Genomic DNA, 26,259 nt, shown 5'->3' with positions numbered 1-26,259 from the left:
TGGTGCATTGTCATGCATGAAGATGATTTTATTACGGAAAGCATAGTTCTTCCATCTGTACCAGGGAAGAAAGTGGTCAGTCATAAACTCAGCATACTTTGCAGAGGTCATCTTTACACCTTCGGGGACCCTAAAGGGGCCAACCAGCTCTGTTCCCATGATTCCGGCCCAAAACATGACTCCACCACCGCCTTGCTGACATCGCAGCCTTGTTGGAACAGGGTGGCCGTCCACCAACCATCCACTACTCTATCCATCTGGACCATCCAGGGTTGCACGCCACTCATCAGTAAACAGGACTGTTTGAAAATTAGTCTTCATGTATTTTTCTGCCCAATTCAGCCGTTTCTGCTTGTGAGCATTGGTTATTGGTGGCCGAATAGAAGGTTTATGCACAGTTGCAAGACTCTGGAGGACTCTACACCTTGATGTCCGTGGGACTCCAGAGGCACCAGCAGCTTCAAATATCTGTTTGCTGCTATGTAATGGTATTTTAGCAGCTGCTCTCTTGACCTGATGCATGGATCTGAAATCTTCCTCAATGTGCCTTTATCTGCACGAACCCGTCTGTGCTCTGAATCAGCTACAAATCTCTTAATAGTGCGATGATCACGCTTAAGTTTTCGTGAAATATCTAATGTTTTCATACCTCCTCCAAGGCATTGAACTATTGCACTCTTTTCAGCAGCAGAGAGATTCTTTTTCTTCCCCATATTGCTTGAAAATGGTGGTCTGCTTAATAATGTGGAACACCCTCCTTTAGTAGTTTTTCCTTAAATTGGCCTCACCTGCCAATCTAATTATCACAGGTGTCCGAGATTGTTTTCAGTGATCAAAAGAGCCCTGAGACACAATGCCATCCATGAGTTAAACTGAAAAACAAAATAATTTAATCTTTGTGACACTTAAATAGAATTTGCATAATAATTTGGAACGCGGTGTAGTATAGTGTGCCCAAAAACGCAGCGTTTCGCAGGATATAAACAGCGCCATTTGTAAATTGGGAAAGCATCTGATCACACCGATTTTGGTTTGATTAGATAATGTAAGGGCAGAGGAGATATCCAGAGTCTGATAGACCCCAAAGAATATATGACAATGCCCATTGAAGTTATAGGTGATATTTGCATTCCCTGTGATAGCATTAAAAGTGATAAAAAAAAAAAAAAAAAAAAAAAAATCACCCCTCCCATGCGCGCACACATGTGTGCACAAGCCTTGACCCTGTGTCGGTATGTAAACAGCGGTTGCACCATACATGTGAGGTATTGCCGTGAACATCAGATCAAGGGCAGTAATTCTAACCAGCAAACACAAATGCTCCTGCGCTTGGGGATGGACTCTATGCTACAACCACATTAAGAATGTCCTGGAACATGCACACCTTGCTGCCCTCAAATGGACCGGGGGAATCCAAATATACTGAATGGGGAAAGAACAAAAAGAGGGCGCACAGGCCTAGTGCATTACCATAAAAAATGTTTAATAAAAAATAAAGTAGGTGTTGTACTCACAAACGACAATATAGTCAAGTCACATCATAAAAGAACAGCTGGATCAACACCGCGCTGAGTAACAGTCCGCAATAGGGAGTTTAGACATCCAAAAGGCTGACTCTGACTCCAAAAGCCCGGGCTCTGAGGAAGAGGCAAGTCCTCGAAACGCGTCAGACTTTTGGATGTCTAAACTCCCTATTGCGGACTGTTACTCAGATCGGTGTTGATCCAGCTGTTCTTTTATGATGTGCCTTGACTATATTGTCGTTTGTGAGTACAACACCTACTTTATTTTTTATTAAACATTTTTTATGGTAATGCACTAGGCCTGTGCGCCCTCTTTTTGCTCTTTCCCCATGCAGTAATTCTAACACTAGACCTCCTCTGTAAATATAAAATGGTAGCTTTTAAAGCGTTACCTATGGATATTAAAAATGTATGCAGTTTGTCGCCATTGCACAGGGCATGTGCAGTTTTAAAGCATGTCATGTTTGGTATCTATTTACTCGGCATACCATTATCTTTTATATTTTACCAAATAATTGGCCAATATATTGTGTTTTTGTGCATTAAAAGTAAAAAAAGTATTTTGGTTTTTTTTTAAATTGCATTTGAAATATCGCTGCACGAGTCCTATGGGCCATAAAAAATTGTAGTACCCACCATTTTATTCACTAGGGTGTCCGCTTTAAAAAAATATATAATGTTTGGGGGTATAAATTAATTTCCTAGCAAAAAATACTGATTTTTTTCATGTGAACAAAAAGTGTCAGAAAAGGCTTGGTCTTCAGGTGGTTAGAAGAGTGAATGATGTGTGGCACAAACTTCTAATGCTGGGCATAGAATGCCCGCACCCCCCAAAACTACCCCTTTTTGGAAAGTAGACACCCCAAACTATTTGCTGAGAGGCATGTTGAATCAATAGAAGAATTAATTTTTTTACCACAAGTTTTTGGAAAATTACCAAATTTTTTTTTATTTTATTTTTTATTTTTTTTACACAAAGTTGTCATTTCAATGATTTACTATTCACACATGCCATGGGTATATGTGGAATTACTCCCCAAAATACATTCTGCTACTTTCCCCGAATATGTGAGAGACGTTTTGGCAGTCTAGCCAAGTACAGGACCCCAAAATCCAACAAGCAACTTCAGGCTTTTAAAGGGCTTTATTTCCTCATTACACTTCCAGACTACCCATCACAGTTTTGGAGGCCCTGAAATGCCAGGATAGCACCTAACCCCCCCAAATGACCCCTTCTTGGAAAGTAGACACTCAAAGGAATTTGATAAGGAGCATGGTAAGTATTTTGCAGACCTCATTTGTTGACACAAGTTTTTGGAAAATGAAGAAAAAACACAAAAACAATTTTTATATTTCAAAACCTTGTGAGAAAAAAATAGATTTTAAAATTGTGCAAAATGACCCGAATGGTGGTCATACCTGTTGGAGAATTTACAAGAGCTCCAGGAATTGCTCCAATGACACATTATACAATGAGGAATGAAAAGTGATTGCCGCCCGGCTTAAACAGCGCGTTTCCAGATTGGTCCATTGATAGGGGGATGAAGATTGCAGGAAGTAAGGACAGACAGACTCTCCTTGACAGGGTTACAAACTCTTTGTTCGAGCAAACATAAATCTCGATGTCAGATAAAAGGATTAATAAATAATATATTGGATGTGTCGCGCTCCTCAAAGTGAATGTTTACTTAGAAATATGTGATATATATAAAATAAATGAATCTAAATAAATATTACATAAATATTAATACATTGTGATATAATATATATTAAAAACTCCCAGTGCTGTAATTAATTGAATTGAAAAAAATTTTATATTGTGCATAAAATTGATTTGTATAACATAAAAAATGTGCAAAGAAGCCCTCCTTGCACCGTGATGTATATATGTGCAAAAATAAATATGTGCAACTGTGCAAATATTGCCCCAAAACACTAATGTAAGATAAATTTATATATAATGGAGTGTAATAATCAAATTAATATATAAAAAATAAATAACAATAAAAATAAACAGTAAATAATGATGGAAAACTGTGCAAACAATACTTCACTTATTGCAACAAAGGATAGTGATGTCAGCTGTGTATTACTTGTCCTTTGGCTTTAAATGACATATGATAGTCCCAATTAATTTGTGCAAATATATGGAAAGTATATTATTATTGAGGTAGTCTGTGGTTCTACTTTCCTTCCACTAGATGGCCTCCCAATTCCTTCTGGGTTATGAGGGCTGGATGGATGGATATAGATATCTCCCCTCGTGTTGTCCGGGGTCTATTTCCTATTACCTCTTCCTCCCCTATATTCCTCCGGTTTAGGCCATAGAAGAGAAAAATATCCACATGGTGTTTTATCCTTTATAAAGGGGTTTAATGCGTTTCCAGACAAATGCGAACTCACATTCCACAAGATAAATACAGAGCGTTTTTGTATAGATGTGTGCCCTCACACAAAGACAGTACTCGCCGTTCCGCTGCTATTGGCGTCGTGACGTCAGAGCCCCTCCCCTACGCGTTGCGCCACAGGGTCACGTGGCTTCCTCAGGGGGGATGTAACAAGACGCCATGACGTTTCTGCCCTTATATAGACCTTTTCAGCGCCATTTTCCCGGAGACCGCACACGGGCGGCCATCTCTATGGGGCCAGATGATTACTTCTATGCATGTAATGTGTGCACACATGGGACACATTACTCTGGTTGTATTGACAAAATTACTTAATGAACACTCTTTTACTCTGACTTAATGCCACAAATACTGTGATTGGGCTGGACACCATCAAATGCAATAAGTTTTGGGACAAAACCTTTACTTAAACATATTAGTTATTGTGATACTTGTTGTGCTACAGCATTTGTGAAAAAACTTTTAATCAATATTTTTTAATTTATATAAAATTATTAAAAATTGTACTAATAATTATATTAATACAAGAAGAAACTTATTTTATTTGTTACATGGAGAGAAAAGATTAAAATATAATATAAATGTGAATATAATATTAAAATACAAATAAAAATGAAAATAAAAATAATAATAATAATAATAATAATAATAATAATGATTATGAAAATAAAAATAAAAATAATAAAAATAAAATTAAAATTAAAATAAAATAAAAATAAAAATTAAATAATAAAAAATAATAAAAATAGAAATAAATAAAAATATAAAAATAATAATAATAATAATAATAATAATAATAAAAATAAAAGTGAAAATAAAAATAAAAAATAATAAAAACAAAAATAAAAATGAATAATAAAAATAAAAATACAAATAAATATATTTTAATAGTGTTTTTAAAATGTTATTTAAAATTATGTTTAAACTTTATCCCCTTGCTATCTAATCCTTTGATTGATATTGTACTTCATGCATATCTCTATATATTTATGAAATTTTTTACATTAAAAAAACTTATGTAAATTTGTTTGTAAATTATAAAGCAATATTTTGGGAAAACATTACCATCTATACATCATCTTTAAATAAATTAAATGCCGCCATAACGCTGTGCACGCATGTGCACACGCACCCTCTTGAACGCCCATGAGCGCACAGCGGTTGCAGCATGCTGTTGTTGTTATGTATCTCAATAAATCTCATAAATTGATATACTCTCCATTAGTATTTGCTGATAAAGCAGGATAAATCAAATTCCTTATTTAGGCCTTTGGGATCCAAACAGTTAATTTCATATATCCATTTTGACTCCTTCTTACTGATCTCTCTTATTATGTTATCCCCTCTCCAGTGCTTGGTATGCCTTTCTATTCCCCAGAATTGTAAACAAGAAGCATCTGAGTTATGAAATAGGCGAAAGTGTTGTGATACATGATGATACTTATAACTTCTATTTATGTTATACACATGTTCTTTGATCCTTTCTTTTAAAGCTCTTTTAGTTCTGCCTATATATATATATATATATATATATATATATATATATATATATATATATATATATATATATATATATATATAAGGTCACACGGACATTTTAAAGCATAAATGACTCCTCTCGTGTCACATGAGATGAATTGTTTGATCTTATATTCTTTATTATTCTGAGTATTGGTAAACGTGTGTCTGCGTCTAGGGTTATTCCGAACCCTGCTACAACTGTAGCACCGTCCACATGAATAAAAGCCTGTACCCTGAAAAAAACTTGTAGTCTTGGAGTGAGGAGGTTCCAAAATATTTTTGACTAGTCTATCTCTCAGATTTGGTGCTTTCTTATATATATATTTTGGTTTATCTGGTATAATGTCTTTTAGATGTTTGTCTAACTTAAGAACTTTCCAGTGTTTGGAGATAATATTTTGTACCGCTTTATACTGTTTATTGTAACCCAAGACTACTGGTACCTCAATGTTTTTAGTGCTTCTCTTGGGTTTATCCCTTAGCATCATGTCTCTATCCATACATCCTACTATGTTTCTTTCAATCTCAATTTTCTCAGGTGCATATCCTTTATCCATAAGTCTTTGTTTTAATACCTCACTTTGTGCTCTATAATCACTATCCTTAGTGCAATTTCTTTTGAGCCTTATGAATTGACCTTTGGGCATATTGTTGATCCAAGGACGGTAGTGACAGCTTGTAGTTGGTATATAAGCATTACGATCTGTTTGTTTGAATGAATTTTTTGTGTATATCATATTACCTTCTTTTACCATTAGTATATCTAAGAAATTTACAGCTACTTCACTTATATTCCAACTCAAGATATTATTTTCATTCCTGTTAAGGTTCTCATAAAAATCCTCCAAATCTTTCCTGTTGCCATCCCATATAAGCACTATATCATCAATATACCTATTGTATATTTGTATTTCATTTTTCAAACTTCTATAGATATATTCCTCCTCCCATTTTGCCATGTATAGGTTGGCAATGCTAGGGGTCGAACTTGGCGCCCATAGCAACCCCCCTTATTTGTAAATAATATTCATCACTATACCAAAAATAATTGTGGTGTAGACAGAACTTCAGACCTTTAATAATAAATCTTCTATGCTTTCTAGAGGTTGTTGGATCATCTTTTAGTGCCCATTTAGCTGCCTCTATTGCCCCTTCATGGTTTATATTGGTGTATAGGGATGAGACGTCTGCTGTGCTTAATAGGGTGTTTTTGTTTGCCCTTATATTTTGAGTCAACTGGATAATGTGTCTTGTGTCCTTGAGGTATGCTGTGGTTTTTTCAACTAATGGCTACTAATTGGACATATTATGGATAAAAAAGTAAATACATGGTGGGACATCATGACCATGCAAAAATATATTCAAGAGAAAATGATCCCGAGAAAATTAAGGTGGGAATTACCGATAGCTGATGGATTAACAGAAGAAGATGATATTAAGGAGTGGTATGATTTCTTTAGTGAGAAGGGGATGGAAGTCCTACACTTTCTCATTAAAAGAAAACAGAGAAAAATGAGGAAGATAGAAACAACCATTCAGGAGTATAAAGATAAAATTGAAATATTTAAAGGGAACCCAAATTTTGATAAATACATGAATGAATTAAATAAAAATGTTCAGAAGAAAGATCTAGAGAACCAAACAAAAAAAGGGAAAAAATTTCAAAAGGTATATCAAGATTATCAACAAAAAAGAGTTTTCAAATGGCAAACGATGCTAACTCAAAACGAAGTAAGATCCACAGAAACTACACCAGAGAAATCAGTAGTTATACCTCTTAATAAGAAAAAAGAATTGAATTTTAAAACACCAGTAAAAAATATCCCTAAAGGAGAGCAAAGGGAATCCAAACCACAGAATCACCCTAATTACACACCACACCAATATAGGGGACCCAATAATTCCAATTACACACCACATCAATATAGGGGACCCAATAACTACTGGAAACAGAATTACAATCAACAGAGAGGACCACCACAATACCCACCACAAGGAGGTAGACCCTATTACAATCAATATTTTAATGGGGGCTACCAATCAAGAGGACCATATCACAATTATAGACAAGGAGATTATAATACAGTGAATCATGGAAATTATGGATACGAACAACACCCACCTAAACCACAAAGACCTCAATATTACAATAAACCAGAGCACAAATCTTACGTCCCACCTCAATATAATAGGTATTCGCCATTGGCATCACCGGCTCCTGATATGTCGATACCAAATCCTTTTTTAGGATGGAGCCAATACCCTCAAATGGAACGAGGGGAAACAAAAGGACAAACAACAGGAGAGGGTGTAGAGGAGGAAGAAGGAACAAACAAAAAAAGAAGGAGAGATTAAAAGGAGAAGGAATTTTTAACATTAGTGGTATCCCCTTGGAGAAGGAAGAAATCCATGCATTAGATAAAGGCCTCAAATTCGCACCCACACGGGGCCTGAATAAATTTGATACATATGTGAGCATACAAAAACTTATAAGGAATTTAAATCTCAAAAAATATTATGCCCAAAACCCCATTATTAAGAACCATTCTGAAGAACAGGTCATCACTCATCATACTACCCTCAGGAATAATTCGACTTTTAATCCTAAAATCACTGATAATAAATACATTGATGTTTTTAAAAAACTAATTGTTGAGGATTTGGAAGCTTTACAAATAAAAACATATAAAGAAGATAAGGTTTTACAAAAAGGTATCAGAAGTTTGGAGAAAAAGAAAAATATAGTGATTAGACCCGCAGATAAGGGAGGGGGAATAGTGGTCATGTCCAAGGATCAATATGAAAAGACTATGACAGATCTACTAAGTGACACATCAACATACAAAAAGCTAAGTAGTGATCCAACAAAGGCATATAAGAAAGAACTGGTGAAATTAATACAATATGGAAGTATGAAGGGAATATTGAATAAAAAGGAAGAAAAATACTTGATACCATCAGTATGCAAGTTACCCATTTTGTATGCAGTACCGAAAATACACAAAGATAGTAAAAACCCCCCAGGACGGCCAATCATTAATGGGATAGATTCAATGACATCTAGGCTAGGTGAATACATTGATAGCCACTTGCAGCCATTAGTTGAAAAAACCACAGCATACCTCAAGGACACAAGACACATTATCCAGTTGACTCAAAATATAAGGGCAAACAAAAACACCCTATTAAGCACAGCAGACGTCTCATCCCTATACACCAATATAAACCATGAAGGGGCAATAGAGGCAGCTAAATGGGCACTAAAAGATGATCCAACAACCTCTAGAAAGCATAGAAGATTTATTATTAAAGGTCTGAAGTTCTGTCTACACCACAATTATTTTTGGTATAGTGATGAATATTATTTACAAATAAGGGGGGTTGCTATGGGCGCCAAGTTCGCCCCTAGCATTGCCAACCTATACATGGCAAAATGGGAGGAGGAATATATCTATAGAAGTTTGAAAAATGAGATACAAATATACAATAGGTATATTGATGATATAGTGCTTATATGGGATGGCAACAGGAAAGATTTGGAGGATTTTTATGAGAACCTTAACAGGAATGAAAATAATATAATCTTGAGTTGGAACATAAGTGAAGTAGCTGTAAATTTCTTAGATATACTAATGGTAAAAGAAGGTAATATGATATACACAAAAAATTCATTCAAACAAACAGATCGTAATGCTTATATACCAACTACAAGCTGTCACTACCGTCCTTGGATCAACAATATGCCCAAAGGTCAATTCATAAGGCTCAAAAGAAATTGCACTAAGGATAGTGATTATAGAGCACAAAGTGAGGTATTAAAACAAAGACTTATGGATAAAGGATATGCACCTGAGAAAATTGAGATTGAAAGAAACATAGTAGGATGTATGGATAGAGACATGATGCTAAGGGATAAACCCAAGAGAAGCACTAAAAACATTGAGGTACCAGTAGTCTTGGGTTACAATAAACAGTATAAAGCGGTACAAAATATTATCTCCAAACACTGGAAAGTTCTTAAGTTAGACAAACATCTAAAAGACATTATACCAGATAAACCAAAATATATATATAAGAAAGCACCAAATCTGAGAGATAGACTAGTCAAAAATATTTTGGAACCTCCTCACTCCAAGACTACAAGTTTTTTTCAGGGTACAGGCTTTTATTCATGTGGACGGTGCTACAGTTGTAGCAGGGTTCGGAATAACCCTAGACGCAGACACACGTTTACCAATACTCAGAATAATAAAGAATATAAGATCAAACAATTCATCTCATGTGACACGAGAGGAGTCATTTATGCTTTAAAATGTCCGTGTGACTTTATATATATAGGCAGAACTAAAAGAGCTTTAAAAGAAAGGATCAAAGAACATGTGTATAACATAAATAGAAGTTATAAGTATCATCATGTATCACAACACTTTCGCCTATTTCATAACTCAGATGCTTCTTGTTTACAATTCTGGGGAATAGAAAGGCATACCAAGCACTGGAGAGGGGATAACATAATAAGAGATCAGTAAGAAGGAGTCAAAATGGATATATGAAATGAACTGTTTGGATCCCAAAGGCCTAAATAAGGAATTTGATTTATCCTGCTTTATCAGCAAATACTAATGGAGAGTATCTCAATTTATGAGATTTATTGAGATACATAACAACAACAGCATGCTGCAACCGCTGTGCGCTCATGGGCGTTCAAGAGGGTGCGTGTGCACATGCGCGCACAGCGTTATTGCGGCATTTAATTTATTTAAAGATGATGTATAGATGGTAATGTTTTCCCAAAATATTGCTTTATAATTTACAAACAAATTTACATAAGTTTTTTAATGTAAAAAATTTCATAAATATATAGAGATATGCATGAAGTACAATATCAAAGGATTAGATAGCAAGGGGATAAAGTTTAAACATAATTTTAAATAACATTTTAAAAACACTATTAAAATATATTTTTTATTCGTATTTTCATTTTCATTTTTATTTTTATTATTCATTTTTATTTTTATTTTTATTTTTGTTTTTATTATTTTTTATTTTTATTTTTATTTTCACTTTTATTTTTATTATTATTATTTTTATTTATTTCTATTTTTATTATTTTTTATTAATTTTTATTTTTATTTTATTTTATTTTATTTTATTTTAATTTTATTTTAATTTTTATTTTTATTTTTATTTTTATTTTTATTATTATTTTATTTTTATTTTTATTTTCATAATCATTATTATTATTATTTTTATTTTCATTTTTATTTGTATTTTAATATTATATTCACATTTATATTATATTTTAATCTTTTCTCTCCATGTAACAAATAAAATAAGTTTCTTCTTGTATTAATATAATTATTAGTACAATTTTTAATAATTTTATATAAATTAAAAAATATTGATTAAAAGTTTTTTCACAAATGCTGTAGCACAAGTATCACAATAACGAATATGTTTAAGTAAAGGTTTTGTCCCAAAACTTATTGCATTTGATGGTGTCCAGCCCAATCACAGTATTTGTGGCATTAAGTCAGAGTAAAAGGGTGTTCATTAAGTAATTTTGTCAATACAACCAGAGTAATGTGTCCCATGTGTGCACACATTACATGCATAGAAGTAATCATCTGGCCCCATAGAGATGGCCGCCCGTGTGCGGTCTCCGGGAAAATGGCGCTGAAAAGGTCTATATAAGGGCAGAAACGTCATGGCGTCTTGTTACATCCCCCTGAGGAAGCCACGTGATCCTGTGGCGCAATGCGTAGGGGAGGGGCTCTGACGTCACGACACCAATAGCAGCGGAACGGCGAGTACTGTCTTTGTGTGAGGGCACACATCTATACAAAAACGCTCTGTATTTATCTTGTGGAATGTGAGTTCGCATTTGTCTGGAAACGCATTAAACCCCTTTATAAAGGATAAAACACCATGTGGATATTTTTCTCTTCTATGGCCTAAACCGGAGGAATATAGGGGAGGAAGAGGTAATAGGAAATAGACCCCGGACAACACGAGGGGAGATATCTATATCCATCCATCCAGCCCTCATAACCCAGAAGGAATTGGGAGGCCATCTAGTGGAAGGAAAGTAGAACCACAGACTACCTCAATAATAATATACTTTCCATATATTTGCACAAATTAATTGGGACTATCATATGTCATTTAAAGCCAAAGGACAAGTAATACACAGCTGACATCACTATCCTTTGTTGCAATAAGTGAAGTATTGTTTGCACAGTTTTCCATCATTATTTACTGTTTATTTTTATTGTTATTTATTTTTTATATATTAATTTGATTATTACACTCCATTATATATAAATTTATCTTACATTAGTGTTTTGGGGCAATATTTGCACAGTTGCACATATTTATTTTTGCACATATATACATCACGGTGCAAGGAGGGCTTCTTTGCACATTTTTTATGTTATACAAATCAATTTTATGCACAATATAAAATTTTTTTCAATTCAATTATTTACAGCACTGGGAGTTTTTAATATATATTATATCACAATGTATTAATATTTATGTAATATTTATTTAGATTCATTTATTTTATATATATCACATATTTCTAAGTAAACATTCACTTTGAGGAGCGCGACACATCCAATATATTATTTGTTCATTGTCACACAGTTTTTTGAGTATGTGTTTTATGTGTTGATGCACCATTATATTTGTAGGAGTTTATTAATTTTTTATAAATATCTCTGTGCCACCATAGTAGCTCACAAGTATACACTCATATAAGATAAAAGGATTAATAGTGACTTTTGTGATCACTTTATCCTCTGAGTATAGTAAGGTAATTGGTGTAGTCAATCTGCCCATTCGTTATTCCGATAAAGATCTTTTTTTTTCTCTTTCTTGCAGAAGGGGTAAAGATTTGTCAGTCGCAAGCCTCCAACTTTGGGGAATCTACTTTCTCCAAGTCTATTTACATCTAAAAGACCCCTCCAACTTAGCTCACAGTTTTTGGATCTTTTCCTTGTGGACATTCATCTTGCAGGTATTGCCAACTAAATACATGCTCGGATACCTTTATATCCATGCATTACCAGTGAAAAAACACAAAAAAAACAAACCCACAGTATATTAAAAAGTAGTAACCTATGTCATTTATGTTGTGGAATGTAGAGTTTGTTCCCACCAACATATAGGCTAGAAGTTAGAATTTCAGAACATTTCTGTGATTCACAGAACCCAAATGCCAAAACAATTCTAATGTCTCAAAGCAATTTAAAGACCAGCATCTAGGGAACATGAATGGCTTTGGGTTTTATGGCATTGAACGTATTTCTATAGCTGCAAGAGGAGGGGGATTGCCACCGCAGGTTACTTGCTGGGGAGATTTATGCGTTTCATATTTTTATTTAGATAGTATTTGGGATTATTAGTAATTTTTGCGTATTTACAAACCTTTTGGTTTGTGTTGTTCCCAGTAGAGCGACATGATCTATAATTAACAAACATATATTTGTAATTGGTATTTGGATTGCCCTGCCATCTGTGGTTAGTTGCAGCTGTGTATTATTGTATATAAGTAGTTGTTCCTGTATGTTATTTGCTTATGACTAAGGCCTCAGAAAGGGGCTGAAACGCATCAATCTTTACCAGGAATCGATTCCTTTTGTACGTCTTGATGGAACAATAAAGTGATTCTTTAACGCTTTCACTGCCAAGTCTGTACGACATACAGACCTACAGCACTGCTTCCAGCAGGCCAGGTCTGTACGCTGTAAGGACCTGCATTCCTCCTTTGCTATAAGCTCATGGTCACTTCAGTGACCATGAGCTTATAGCAGTATTGTTCAGCAGCCTCTGCTGAACAAACAGATAGCTCTGATCAGCAGCTAACAAGCGGCTGATTAGAGTTATTCAACTGGAATGTAACACACCCCACACCCCCACCGACCGCTGCTTCCTTTGTTTCCTCTCCACCTCCGTGCCGCCACGGTTTTCTTTTTTTTTTTTTTTAGTAAATGTCCCCCCCCACTCACCTTTCACCTTCCCCAGCACAGATTGCACACACCTCCCACCAGTTAACATGATCCCCTGCAGCCACCAGCTGCAGAGAAAGGAACTGTCTTCAGTCCCTTTCTCTGTCTCAAAAAAGAGACATTAGGGGTCTTTTTTGACCCCTGATATCTTGCCAAAGCCCCCTCCCCCCCAAAAAAAAAAAAAGTACAAAATACTTAAAAATAAAATGAATTAAAGAAACATATAAATATATATTTTTAGCAAACATACTACGTAGGGATGCACCGTTACCTTTTTTAACCGGCGAGTACGAGTACCGATACATTCGGTCAAGTACTCGCCGATACTTGTGTCCATACAAAATGAATGGGCGCAAATCGCACTGCAAAGAATGGCATGTGACTTGAACAGGAATGCGGTGCGATTCTTATCCAAATTGCATGCTGTTTCCCCTCCGCTTCTGTGTGAAACCCAGGCTTGTTATAGTGATATCAGCCTGGGTTCACACAGGAGTAGTGCAGGAAACCACGATTCGGACAGGAATCACACGCCATTCTTTGCAGTGCAATTTGCACCCAGTAATTTTTTTTTAAGGACACAAATCGCACTACAAAAGTATTCGGCTTCAAGTACTCATGAAAATACTCGGTATCGGCACTGCTACCAATACTGGTACCGATGCACCCCTAATAGTAAGGTCTTGTTCACACAGGGCATACATAGCATATTCCTGTGCAAGGCTGTGTTTACCCACACAGGGATGCACAGATGTTCCATGCATCCCTGTGCAGTCAGTCACACTGATGTAATTTGGGATGTAGCAACTGCACAATCACAGCCAGTGCTCCCAGCTCGACATTCATGTTGGTCCGGGTGCATATCCCTGAGCTTGAGTTGTCTGCATTTGGGGTTATGCACCCAAGCCCACACAGATGTCAGATTGGGAGCAGCGGCAATGCATCCCAATTGACATGAATAGGACTGCCTGCATGGAACACCTGGGAATCCCAATGCGGGCAATAATGGCCCTCCACAGCCATACATTTGTGTGGACTAAAAATTATCTTAGTGTATTTTTAGTGAAAATAGCAATTTGATGAACATTTGCGCAACTACTGCGGGGCCTAAAAAAAAAAAAAAAAAAATCTGTAGCACGCACCTTTTTTCTAAAGGTCATGTGCTTTCAGAAAAAGTATGGTTTGGGGGGGGGGGGGGAGAAGGGGGGAGGGGTCTTTTACAAACTCTGAAAGTTGTAAGTGAAAAATGATAACCTCACATTTTTAGCGCAAATTGTTTCTATTTACGGTTTTGCATACCTTATGTTTTCCCCATTTAACAAAAAAGATATTTAAAATTTGCAAATATTTGCTATTAACTCAATACAGTTTTAACTTTTATATTAAGCAGGAATTGTGTACATTTTGCCACGTATGTATCCACTAATAATGATTTTAGTGTATTTTTAGCGAAAATATTGCTTTGAGAAACATTTGCGCAAATATCATAGGGCCCAAATAATCAGAATGTTATGGTTTGGGGGTCTTACACAAACTTTGAAAGCTGTAAGCGAAAATAAAAAAAAAATAAAAAAAAAAAAAAAATGGCCTGGCCACCTGAGTTTAAAATTGAAGAGCAGGGCCTGGCAGCGAAAGGATTAAACCTCAAGATGCTCTGGTGCCAGACTCTCACTCTTCTACTATATCCATAGACGGTAAGTGCTACATAAGTCCTTGCACAGGCACTTGGACCTCATCGCACAATAAGTGTTTTTTTTGGGAGGTAGTAGCACCATTACTCTGCATTCAAAAAGTCATGGTACAGGACAAAGAGTGCAAAAATGGGTTAAATTTACTTAAAAGTGAACTTTTCCTTTGTTCACGCAGGAAAAAGTCAAAGTATCCCTTGCCCCCACACCTCCCCAGAAGACCCTTTCTTTCACTTCCCTGCCTCTCTGTTTAGCCACTGAGAATAAAGTAACTCACTGCCGCTCTCTGATGAATGGCACAGGGCTGTCACGCAGGGTTAGGGAAGGTTATAGCCTTGTGTGACCTTCAACAAGCTGGTTTTGAGCTTAGACAGAGCCTCCTTTTCCCACCAGCTAAACAGAGTGGCAGGCTAATGCGTTTTAGAAAACCAGTCTTGCTGTTAATATCGTATATATTCACTATTCCCTGTCAGCCTGATTGTCCTGTCTTTTCTGTTGATTTTGCAGTGATAGTTAGTGCCGAGTAGAATCAGGCAAGCACTGCCCTGTGATCGGAGAGAGTGTTAGGGTCTAGGCAGAGTGTTCACTTTGGTTATCATCTTAATAAATAACATTTGAAACTGAATAAACCTCTAAACTAGTGATGGCATAAAATCCCCATTATGAACCACACAACTGAGCCAGATGATCAAATGCTGACAAAATTATGCTCATGCAAGTCAGATTACACTGGAAAGCAGCATTAACATTTCTTAGAAGTAAAAAGCCTTACCTTCACATTCTCAGTTGTTACAACAAATAGATGGGTCGTCTTGCCAGTTTGCCTGAAAGCCATGCCTGTAACAGGATAGCTCCCTTCCTGCAAAATTTGGGTCTTACTGTGTCTGTCACGTGTTATGTCACCCTTGGTTAAAACCACACTCCCATCTGCAAAACCTAAAGCAAAAAGCGGGATGTAAAAAACTGGAAAAAGCATTAAGATTCCTATGCAGCATGAAAAAAAAAAAAAAAAGTATGTAAGACACAAATGAAGGGGAATTTGGCTCACACAAAGAAAGGTACTTACTGTAAAATCAGTTTCTTGTAGTTCATTAAGGGTTGTAGGATCAAAAGTAAGCCAGAGACAATTGGGTTATACTGCTGTCTTCAGGAGGATTTGGACACTAGCAAACCAGAAAATCACTGGCCAGCCAAGGACAACCCCTCAAACTCCGATGATGCTTCAGATTGGTAAAAAAAGCAGTATAAGGAGTAAACACAAACACCAAGAAGTGGGTCATGTGTCCCTAATGCACTGGTGACATACAGGGCCTTACAGATGCCTCTTCAGAAGGCAACGTTATAACTACCTTCAGGGAAATCTCGTTCTGAACTGAAATATCCTGCATCAATGTCATAAAGACATGAAATGAGATGTATTGAATGTACTATGGATCACAGGAGTGCAGTCACTTCTGTTCTCCTGTGACCCGTTTTCAGCATACAGTGGGCTGAAGCCATCTGACATCACAGAGCTGGTCAAGACTCTGAAAAAATCCCAACCATATTGTTAGGATCCATGCAGAAGCCTGGACCGACAGCTGGATCAGCTTCTCAGCATGCCGCCGAGAGCCTGAGCCAACCGCCCCCACCCCCTGCACAGCATAATACTCCAGTGAGCACCAGGGGGTGGGGGAGCACAGAGCCGATAACTGACATTCCAGGCTATCTGCTCAGAGGGGAGAACTGAACAATCAGCAGTGGTTGATCGCTCAGTTCCCACTGCAGAGCCTGGTGGGGGGGGGGGGGGGAACGGGGGTGGTATAAAAAAAAAACATTATACTCACCTAGGTGCTTGCAGCAATCGATCCAATGTTGCATCAGCCTAGGAGAGTGTAATGTTTTTTTCCTAAAGCCCATTGTTCTCTTTTAAACTCGTATGTTAACCACTTGCCCTCCGCCCTAAAGCTGAAGTACTGCTACAGGGTGGCACGGCTGCGCAAAATCAGATATATATATATATATATATATATATATATATATATATATATATATATATATATATATATATATATATATATATATATATATATATATATATATATATACACACACACACACACACACACGATTTGCATTTCCGGGTAGGGAGCGCACGCACAGCCCTACCCACACCGCTATTGGCAGCTGGGGATGTCAATCACCGGGTCCCAGCTGACACCCGGTGATCGTCGGCAAAGCCAACAGAGGGCTGACCTGTGTGTAAACATAGGTCTCTCTCCTGTTAGCATGGACATGCTGCTTTGTATCTCTCTGCAAAGCAGAGAGATGCAAAGCAGCATGTCTCCCAAGTAAAACACACACAGCACACTGTTTACCCTTTGATCGCCCCAGATGTTAACTCCTTCCTGCCCAGTGTCAGTGCTTTTTTTTTTGTTTTATTATTAGCACTGTATTAGTGTCACTGTGGATGTCAGTGGCAGTTAGTCAGTTCCCACCCAGTTGTAGAATTCCTGCAGCAGTCCCACTATAAGTTGCTGATCACCACCATTACTAGTATAAGAAAATAAATAAATAAAAATTTCTATATGTATACACATTTGTAGACGCTATTAAAAAACAAAAAAAAAAACAAAAAAAAAAAAAAAAAACTTTCATGTAAACCAATTAATATACAATTATTGAGATTTTTTTTTTTTAGCAGAATACATTTTGGCCTACATTTATGACGAAATTTGATTTTTCAAATTTTTATTGTATAGGTGTTATAGCAAGCAGTGAAAAATACGTTTTTTCCCCAAAATTGAGGCGTTTTTGTCTAAAGGCAAAAAAAAATCAAGTTACACTTACGGTAACGTCTTTTCCAGGAGTCTTTCAGGCCAGCACTCTGAGAGACCTCGGCTCCTCCCCATCTGAGGAAACACCTCCACCTACAATAAAAAAGCTCCACTCCCCTCTGACCTCAGTTCTCCAAGCATCCTCCGGTCACCTGGGGAGACACAATGCGAGACAACATAATCGTAATAAGCCATCTTCACATAACAAATATCAACACGGGTGGGAAACCGGTGCTGGCCTGAAAGACTCCTGGAAAAGACGTTACCGTAAGTGTAACTTGATTTTTCCCCTACCGTCTTTCAGGCCAGCACTCTGAGAGGATAAGCGAGTACTCACCCCTCGGGCGGGCTAACTGCTTGCAAGACCTTACGACCAAAGTCCTGCTCCTGCACCGAGACCAGGTCCAGTCTGTAATGCTTGGCAAATGTGTCATAGCTGGACCATGTTGCCGCTCTGCAAATCTGCCCTGGGGAAACCCCTGCTAGCTCTGCCTGGGTAGCCGCCACCGCTCGGGTGGAATGTGCCTTGATACCCTCCGGGACCTCCAGGCCTTCCGCCTGATATGCTCCTGCAATCGCCAGCCGCAGCCAGCTGGCCAGCGTCCTTCTAGACGCCTTCTTGCCTCTTCTAGCCCCCTTAAAAAAAACAAAAAGGGATTCGGTGCTTCTGAACTCCCTGGATTTCTCTAGATACTGGAGAACGCACCTTCTTACATCCAAACAATGATACCTCTCCTGATCTACCCCCACCGGGTCAGGAAAAAACGAGGGAAGGACAATGTCCTGTTCCCTCTGGAAACTCCGAGCTACCTTCGGAATGAAGGACGGGTCCGGTCTGAAAACGATTCTGTCCGAAAAAATACGGAGATAAGGTGTTCTGATCGAGAGAGCCTCCATCTCGCACACCCTCCTCGCCGTGGTAATCGCCACCAGGAAAGCCGTTTTAATGGCGAGCTCACTTATCGGGCAGGACTCCAGGTGCTCGAACGGAGCCCTGGTCATCCCCCCGAGCACCTTGGCCAAATCCCACACCGGAAACGGTCTGGACCTCGGAGGCCTCTGCCTCACCAGAGCTTTGAAAAACCTACTCACCAACGCCTCCCTGGCCAGGGGCGTCTCTAGGAACACAATGAGGGCCGAGACCTGGCCCTTGAGCGTGCTGACAGACAATCCCTTGTCCGCTCCCGCCTGCAGGAATTCCAACACGGAAACCAAACTATGGGTTGCCACTGCCGTCCGGTCACACCAGGCTGTATAGCAACCCCAGACCCTACCATAAATGGCCTGGGTCTCCTCCTTCCTACTGGCCAGTAATGTCGCCACTACCTTAGGCGAGAACCCCTTCTCTAAGAGGAGCTGCTGCTCAGAAACCAGGCCGTTAACCGTAATCTTCCCACGCTGGGGCAAAGAACCGGCCCCTGTGTTAACAAATCCTCTCTCGGTGGCAGCTCCCAGGGTGGACGAGAGGCCAAACTTTTTAGGGTCGCAAACCACGCCCGCCGCGGCCAGAAGGGAGCTATCAGGATTAACGAGGTCCCCTCTGTCCTGAATTTCCTCAGGACCAGGGGAAGCAAGGGAACCGGGGGGGAAGGCGTAACAAAGCCGGTAGTCCCACCTCTGACCTAATGCGTCCACCGCTCTGGACCCGTCCCAGCGGGATAGAGAGAAGAAATTTGGGACCTTGTTGTTCCTCCCGGAGGCAAAAAGGTCCACATCCGGGGATCCCCACCTCCGCACAATCTCCTGAAAGACATTGGGGTTCAAGGCCCATTCCGACTCCCTGAGCCGAGTCCTGCTTAGGAAGTCTGCTTTCTGGTTCAGCTCTCCTTTTAAGTGTATCGCAGACAGGGACGCCAAGTTCACCTCTGCCCAGGACAACAGTGTCGCCGCTACGGCTCCGAGGGCCTTGCTCCTTGTCCCTCCCTGCCTGTTTATATAAGCCACTGCCGTGGCATTGTCCGTTAGGACACGCGCGTGCTGGCCCGTGACCCACGCCTGGAAGGAGTGCAGAGCCTCCCACACTGCCCTCAATTCCTTCCAATTTGAGGATTTGGCCTTCTGCCCCAAGGACCATTCCCCCTGAGTCACCAAATTTCCCAGGTGGGCTCCCCAGCCCCTGGCGCTGGCATCTGTAGTGACTTCCGTGGATATCGGAAAGCACCACAACAGCCCCTGAGTTATGCTGGACGATCTCCTCCACCACCATAGAGACCTCTTCACACTGGGGGGAACCAGGACCCTGCGTTCTAGGGAGTGACTCCTCCTGTCCCAAACCCTCAGGATCCACAACTGGAGGGGACGCATATGCAGACCTGCCCACTGAACTGCCGGAATGGACGCTGTCAGTAATCCAAGTACCGACATGGCCTGCCTTATGGATATCGACCTGCTCCCCTGTAGTAATCTGACCCCGGCTTCCAACTTGGTGATTTTTTCCAAAGTCAGGCTGGTCTTCTGGTCCACCGAATCTAGAGCGTAGCCCAAGTAAATCACTTTCTGAGAAGGTACCAGGCAGGACTTCTCCAGATTCAAAATCCACCCCAAGCTTTCTAGATGGCCCCTCACTATAACCAGGTCTTGCCGTAAGTGAGCCTCTGAATCTGCGAAGAGCAGCAAATCGTCCAGATAGGCCACCACTGAAATCCCCCTCAAGCGAATAGAAATCAGTGCCTCCGACAGAACCTTGGTGAATACTCTTGGCGAGGAGGAAAGGCCGAATGGAAGAGCCCTGAACTGCCAATGTCGAATTCCTTCCTCCCCCCCCCCACTGCCAACCTGAGGAACCTCTGAGAGGCTTCCGCCACGGGCACGTGTAGGTAGGCGTCCTTCAAGTCTATGGATGCCATGAATGCACCTGGCGGTATTAGGGACCTGATTGTAAAAATGGAGTCCATGCGGAACCTCCGGTAACGCACTGACCTGTTTAGGGGTTTCAGGTTCAAAATCAGTCTGAACGCCCCAGACGGCTTTTGAACCACAAACACATGGGAATAAACTCCCTTCCCTCGTTCCTCTACCGGAACCCTGGAGATGACCCCCTGGGACTCTAGAATCTCTAAAGCGCCCACCAGAGCCGCGTCCTTCATCGGATCCCTTGGACGGGTCGTCACCAGAAAAGTCTCGGGTGGCGGCCTTAGAAACTCCAACCGGTAACCCCTTCGGATGACATCCAAAATGAAGGGGCTGGTGACCACGGCTTCCCACTGTGGGAGGAATGCCGCCAATCTTCCCCCCACAGGAGGAACCAAGTCACCTTGGCTTTTGGGGCTGCTCAGGAGGGCGAAAAATCGCTCCCCCTCTTCCCCTACCTCTCTGTCCAGCAGACCTACCCTGACCAGGCGGTCGCAGGCTCAGCCTCTTTGCCGGGCGGGCCTTCCGTGTCCCCCCCTCCTGCATTTTCCTCTTGAGGGGGAAGGACTTCTTCCTATCAGCTGTCCGGTCCAATAACTCCTCCAACCCCGGGCCGAACAGACAGTCTCCAGTGAGGGGGATGCCGCACAACCTAATTTTCGAAGTGATGTCCCCCTGCCATGTTTTTAGCCACAGCGCCCTTCTGGCTGAGTTGGTCAGGGCAGTAGACCTGGCCCCCAACCTTACCGACTCTGCGGAAGCGTCCGCAATATACCCAACACCTTGCAAAAGGGTCTCAAAAGAGGCCAAGATTTTTTCCTTGGGAGAGTCTGCCACAATATGGGCCTGTAATTGCGTAAGCCAATACTCTAAGTTTCTGGCTACCACTGTCGTAGCCATGGCCGGCTTCAGGTTGTACAGGGTCGAGTCCCAGACCTTCCTAAGGAGAGACTCCGCCCTTCTGTCCAATAAGTCTGGTAAGACCCCCATGTCCTCAAACGCCAGATCAGTTCTCTTGGTCGTTTGGGAAAAGACTGCGTCTAGTCTAGGGCTCTTGTTCCAGACCGCCTCCGGGTCTTCCGAAAACGGAAATCTCCTTCTCAAAGCCTTAGAGAAGAACGGCTTCCTTTCCGGGTCCTGCCACTCCTTCTTAATGGAGTCCACAAAAATGTCATGCACAGGAAATATTCTGTGCTGGTGCTCCTCCAACCCCTGATACATTTGGTCGTGGAGAGATAAGGCCTTAACCTCCTCCTTAATGTCCAGGGTTTCGTATATAGCCCCCAGGAGCTCATCTACCTCCTCTAGAGTCAATTTGTACCGGGAGGGGCCCCTCCCTTCCTCCGAGGGACCCACCCCCGCCGATTCCTCCTCAGACTGGGAGTCCCCCACTGGTTCCTCCCCGGTCATAAGGGGTTCCCGACGACTCACCGAAGCTACCTGGGGGGGGGGGGGGGGGGGGGGGAAGGGTAGGTAATAGGAGGGCAAACCTCTCCATGAGGGATTTGAAGGAGTCGAAGGTGGTAGCCAACTCCTTCACTGACCTGGCTAGGTCCCCCTGTTCCGGCTTCTCCTCCCTCACCAACCCCTGTATACATGGGCCACAAAGAACCTTTCGCCAAGATTCTTTCAAAACTTCCTTACAGGAAGGGCATCTCCGCTTGGGCTCCTGGTGCCTAAGTTTAGCTCGGGCCTTGCCCTGAAAGACACAAAAGAAAGGGGGGAGGAGGGAAGCCTAATCAGTCCAACACTAAACACCCCCCCCCCCTGCTCCTTCCTGGCAGAGCAAAAAAGGGCCTGCAAATCCGCAGACCCCTTGCCCCACCTTCCCACTGCTAGGGGCCAACAGGTAGGGGAGGCCTCCACTGAGGCACCTTACCTGTGACTGGCTGGTGCTGGCATCTCCTGGTCCCGGTGCCTCCGACATCCCGTACCGGAGGGTGGTCGCCTGGCGCTGGTCTGTCCCCCAGACCGCTGTGCACCGCACCGCCTTTTCAAATTTCGCGCCGCCGTGGTGTGAGGGCCGCGACCGGAAGCGTAAGTCGCAGCCCTGGGCGAAGCCCCACCCCTTCCGCCGGAAACCGTCGTCTCCCGACGTCCGGCCCGGCAAAGTCCTCCGACCGCCAGCATGGGAAGGAGCGGAACTCCCCCCGATCCTCCCCAGATCTCACCACGGCCACCCCGACGCCCCCCCTCGCCGGAGAGGGTCGGGGGGCGAAGAACAGGCAAGTGCTTTGTCCCGTCCCCCGGGATGCACTCTCACTGCCCGCAGCCTGCCCAGGGAGGATATGCAGCCGGACACTCCGGCCATCACTCCCGGCTGCGTCGGGCCTCTCAGCCGGCTATCCGGCCCTCGGCTCCCCTATCGTCTGCCCTGCGCCTCCTCGTGTCTCCCCACCGGAGGAAACACCTGAACTGAGGTCAGAGGGGAGTGGAGCTTTTTTATTGTAGGTGGAGGTGTTTCCTCAGATGGGGAGGAGCCGAGGTCTCTCAGAGTGCTGGCCTGAAAGACGGTAGGGGAAAAAAAAAAAAAAAAAAAAAAAACACAGAGGTGATCAAATACCACCAAAAGAAAGCTCAGATTGGTGGAAAAATGTCAAACTTCATTTATGTACAGTGTTGCATGACCACGCAATTGTCAGTTAAAGTAACGCAGTGTCATATCGCAAAAAAATGGTCTGATCAGGATGGTGGGCAAATCCTCTGGAGGGAAAGTGGTTAATAAAGACCTTGCAAGATCTTGGAAAAGGACTTCTCCTCCCCCCCAACAGATGAATGTCATATAACCCCAATTTCAAAAAATGGGTGCTGTGTAAAAACTACATAAAAACAGAGTGCAACGCTTTGCAAATATCAAGGGACAGCCTGCAGTGCAAATAAGTGCCTGCAGGACCTTACACCCAAAGCTTGCATCAGCTGAGACCTGAACATCCACCTTAAAAAATGAGGAAAAGGAAGACCAGGTGATGGCTTTACAAATCCAAAGAAGATATCTGATAATGAAGGCCCCAGAAGCACTTAGTGATCTAATAGTATAAGCCTTGACAGGAAAAGGTGGAATTAAACCAAAAATGTAATATATTTCAGCTTACCAATCATCAGTGGTGACTGCATTAGTTTCCCTTTTTATTGTTTTAGTATTTTCCCCTCTGTTTTCACCTGGTGATCTGGCCAGCAGCACACCTCCTGTATTAGAGTGCCTCCACTGTGGATGAATGAACAAAGGGACACCTTTGGACAGCAGCATCTCCTAGATTGTAAGCTCCAAGGAGCAGGGCCGTCCTTTCACTCTTGTACTGAACTGTATTGTTGCTGTATTGTCTCCCGTTTTATTTTTAATCGCTGAGCAAACTGTTGGCGCTATATAAATCCTGTATAATAATAATGGTTAATCTGGGGGTGAGGGAGCATTAGATGTACTAGCAGATTTAGATACATTAACAATTTGAAACAGAACACCAGCTTCTTTATAAGCAGTTAAAGCAAAAGTTTTGTTTTCCCTTTGGGATAAAAGGTTTTACCTAAATAAAAACAGATCACTGTAAGCACCCCAGGAATTAACAAAAAAAAAAAAATGGTTAGTCTCATCCCTCTAACTCAGGGCTTGACAAATCCCAGGCCTCTGGTCGCCATGGCAACTAGAAATTGCATCCTGGCAGGGATGGAGCAGAAGAGAGCAGGGGGGTAGGCACTGACACAGCATCCATCAGAGTGCAGTCCAAATGGGGATCTCAGGTGGCCCGTGGAGCAAATGAGAAGAAATCCGCCCACCTGGCACAATTCACCCCGGTCCTCCCCATCAGCTAGCTTTTTTGGAAAGCGGTGTCCACTGGCTGGACCTATCACCCTTGTTGGAAGCAGCAGAAGTCATTGAAGGAAAGAGAAGGAGAGCAGGCACTGTGAGCAGAGCCACCGTCCAGACAATCCGAACCAAGGGACACCTCATTGTCGCAACCGCCATCCCTCCTCTACAAAGGTGTGCTTATTGTCTGCTGCAGAGAGAAGGACCTGAGCTCTGATATCTAGGGAGGATTAGGGGATGTGATGTTGGGAAAGATTCTATCTGAAGCGTCAATGTGGCTTCTGATTTGAAGGTGCTCACCTCTCCCAGGTAAGATCGGATGGGGGGAGAGGAGTGTAACTACTTGATTCATACCTTTTGGGGGGCGAGGAGATGACTGGCAGGTGCTGGTGCCTTATGTTCTGAGGGGGGTGATTCTAGCATGGGTCGTATTATGGGGGTTCAGGGCTGAACCAGCACAATGTAGTTAGAGGAGCTGGATTGCAGTATGACAGGGGCCCCCAGAGCCTGCCATCTGCAGAGGGTCCTGTGCAGAACAGAATGGAACGCCAACACTGTGCTCTGACAGGGGGACTGCCCCTGACCCCCCCCCAAACACACCAGTCAGCACTCTCAGCCATTGGCTGAGAGCGCTGGTCAGATGTCGTTTGGCAGACCTTTTTCAGTCATGCCCCTTCAATAGACTGGCTGTTCAGTCTTTGTTAAAGAAAATGGCTCCTAACTATTTTAGCTGTCTCCTAGATTCATAGCAAATTTGTCAAGCCCTGCTCTGCCTGCTACATACAGTCAGGTCCATAAATATTGGGACATTGACACAAGTCTAACATTTTTGGCTCTATACACCACCACCACAATGGATTTGAAATGAAACGAACAAGATGTGCTTTAACTGCAGACTGGCAGCTTTAATTTGAGGGCATTTACATCCAAATCAGGTGAACAGTGTAGGAATTACAACAGTTTGCATATGTGCCTCACACTTGTTAAGGGACCAAAAGTAATGGGACAATTGGCTTCTCAGCTGTTCCATGGCCAGGTGTGTGTTATTCCCTCATTATCCCAATTACAATGAGCAGATAAAAGGTCCAGAGTTCATTTTAAGTGTGCTATTTGCATTTGGAATCTGTTGCTGTCAACTCTCAAGATGAGATCCAAAGAGCTGTCACTATCAGTGAAGCAAGCCACCATTAGGCTGAAAAAACAAAACAAACCCATCAGAGAGATAGCAAAAACATTAGGCGTGGCCAAAACAACTGCTTGGAACATTCTTAAAAAGAAGGAACGCACCAGTGAGCTCAGCAACACCAAAAGACTTGGAAGACCACGGAAAACAACTGTGGTGGATGACCGAAGAATTCTTTCCCTGGTGAAGAAAACACCCTTCACAACAGTTGGCCTGATCAAGAACACTCTCCAGGAGGTAGGTGTATGTGTGTCAAAGTCAACAATCAAGAGAAGACTTCACCAGAGTGAATACAGAGGGTTCACCACAAGATGTAAACCATTGGTGAGCCTCAAAAACAGGAAGGCCAGATTAGAGTTTGCCAAACGACATCTAAAAAAGCCTTCACAGTTCTGGAACAACATCCTATGGACAGATGAGACCAAGATCAACTTGTACCAGAGTGATGGGAAGAGAAGA

General features: G+C 41.5%; 1 protein-coding gene across 2 annotated transcripts in view; it reads right to left on the bottom strand.

The window, feature by feature from the left end:
• Positions 1 to 26,259, bottom strand: part of VPS11 (VPS11 core subunit of CORVET and HOPS complexes) — an 86,150-nt gene that overhangs the window by 52,178 nt on the left and 7,713 nt on the right. For both annotated transcript variants that reach the window (XM_089657320.1, XM_089657319.1), the window contains exon 4: positions 15,922 to 16,085. In XM_089657320.1, the coding sequence (XP_089513446.1) occupies positions 15,922 to 16,085 (164 nt within the window). The remainder of the gene's footprint in view (positions 1 to 15,921; positions 16,086 to 26,259) is intronic.

The sequence above is a fragment of the Staurois parvus genome, unplaced genomic scaffold (genome assembly GCF_062004578.1).
Source record: "Staurois parvus isolate SC_StPar_1 unplaced genomic scaffold, SC_StPar_1.0 ptg000981l, whole genome shotgun sequence".
NCBI classification, from domain to species: domain Eukaryota; kingdom Metazoa; phylum Chordata; class Amphibia; order Anura; family Ranidae; genus Staurois; species Staurois parvus.
Note: the sequence above shows the minus strand (reverse complement) of the source record. Positions and strands in the feature narration are given on the sequence as shown.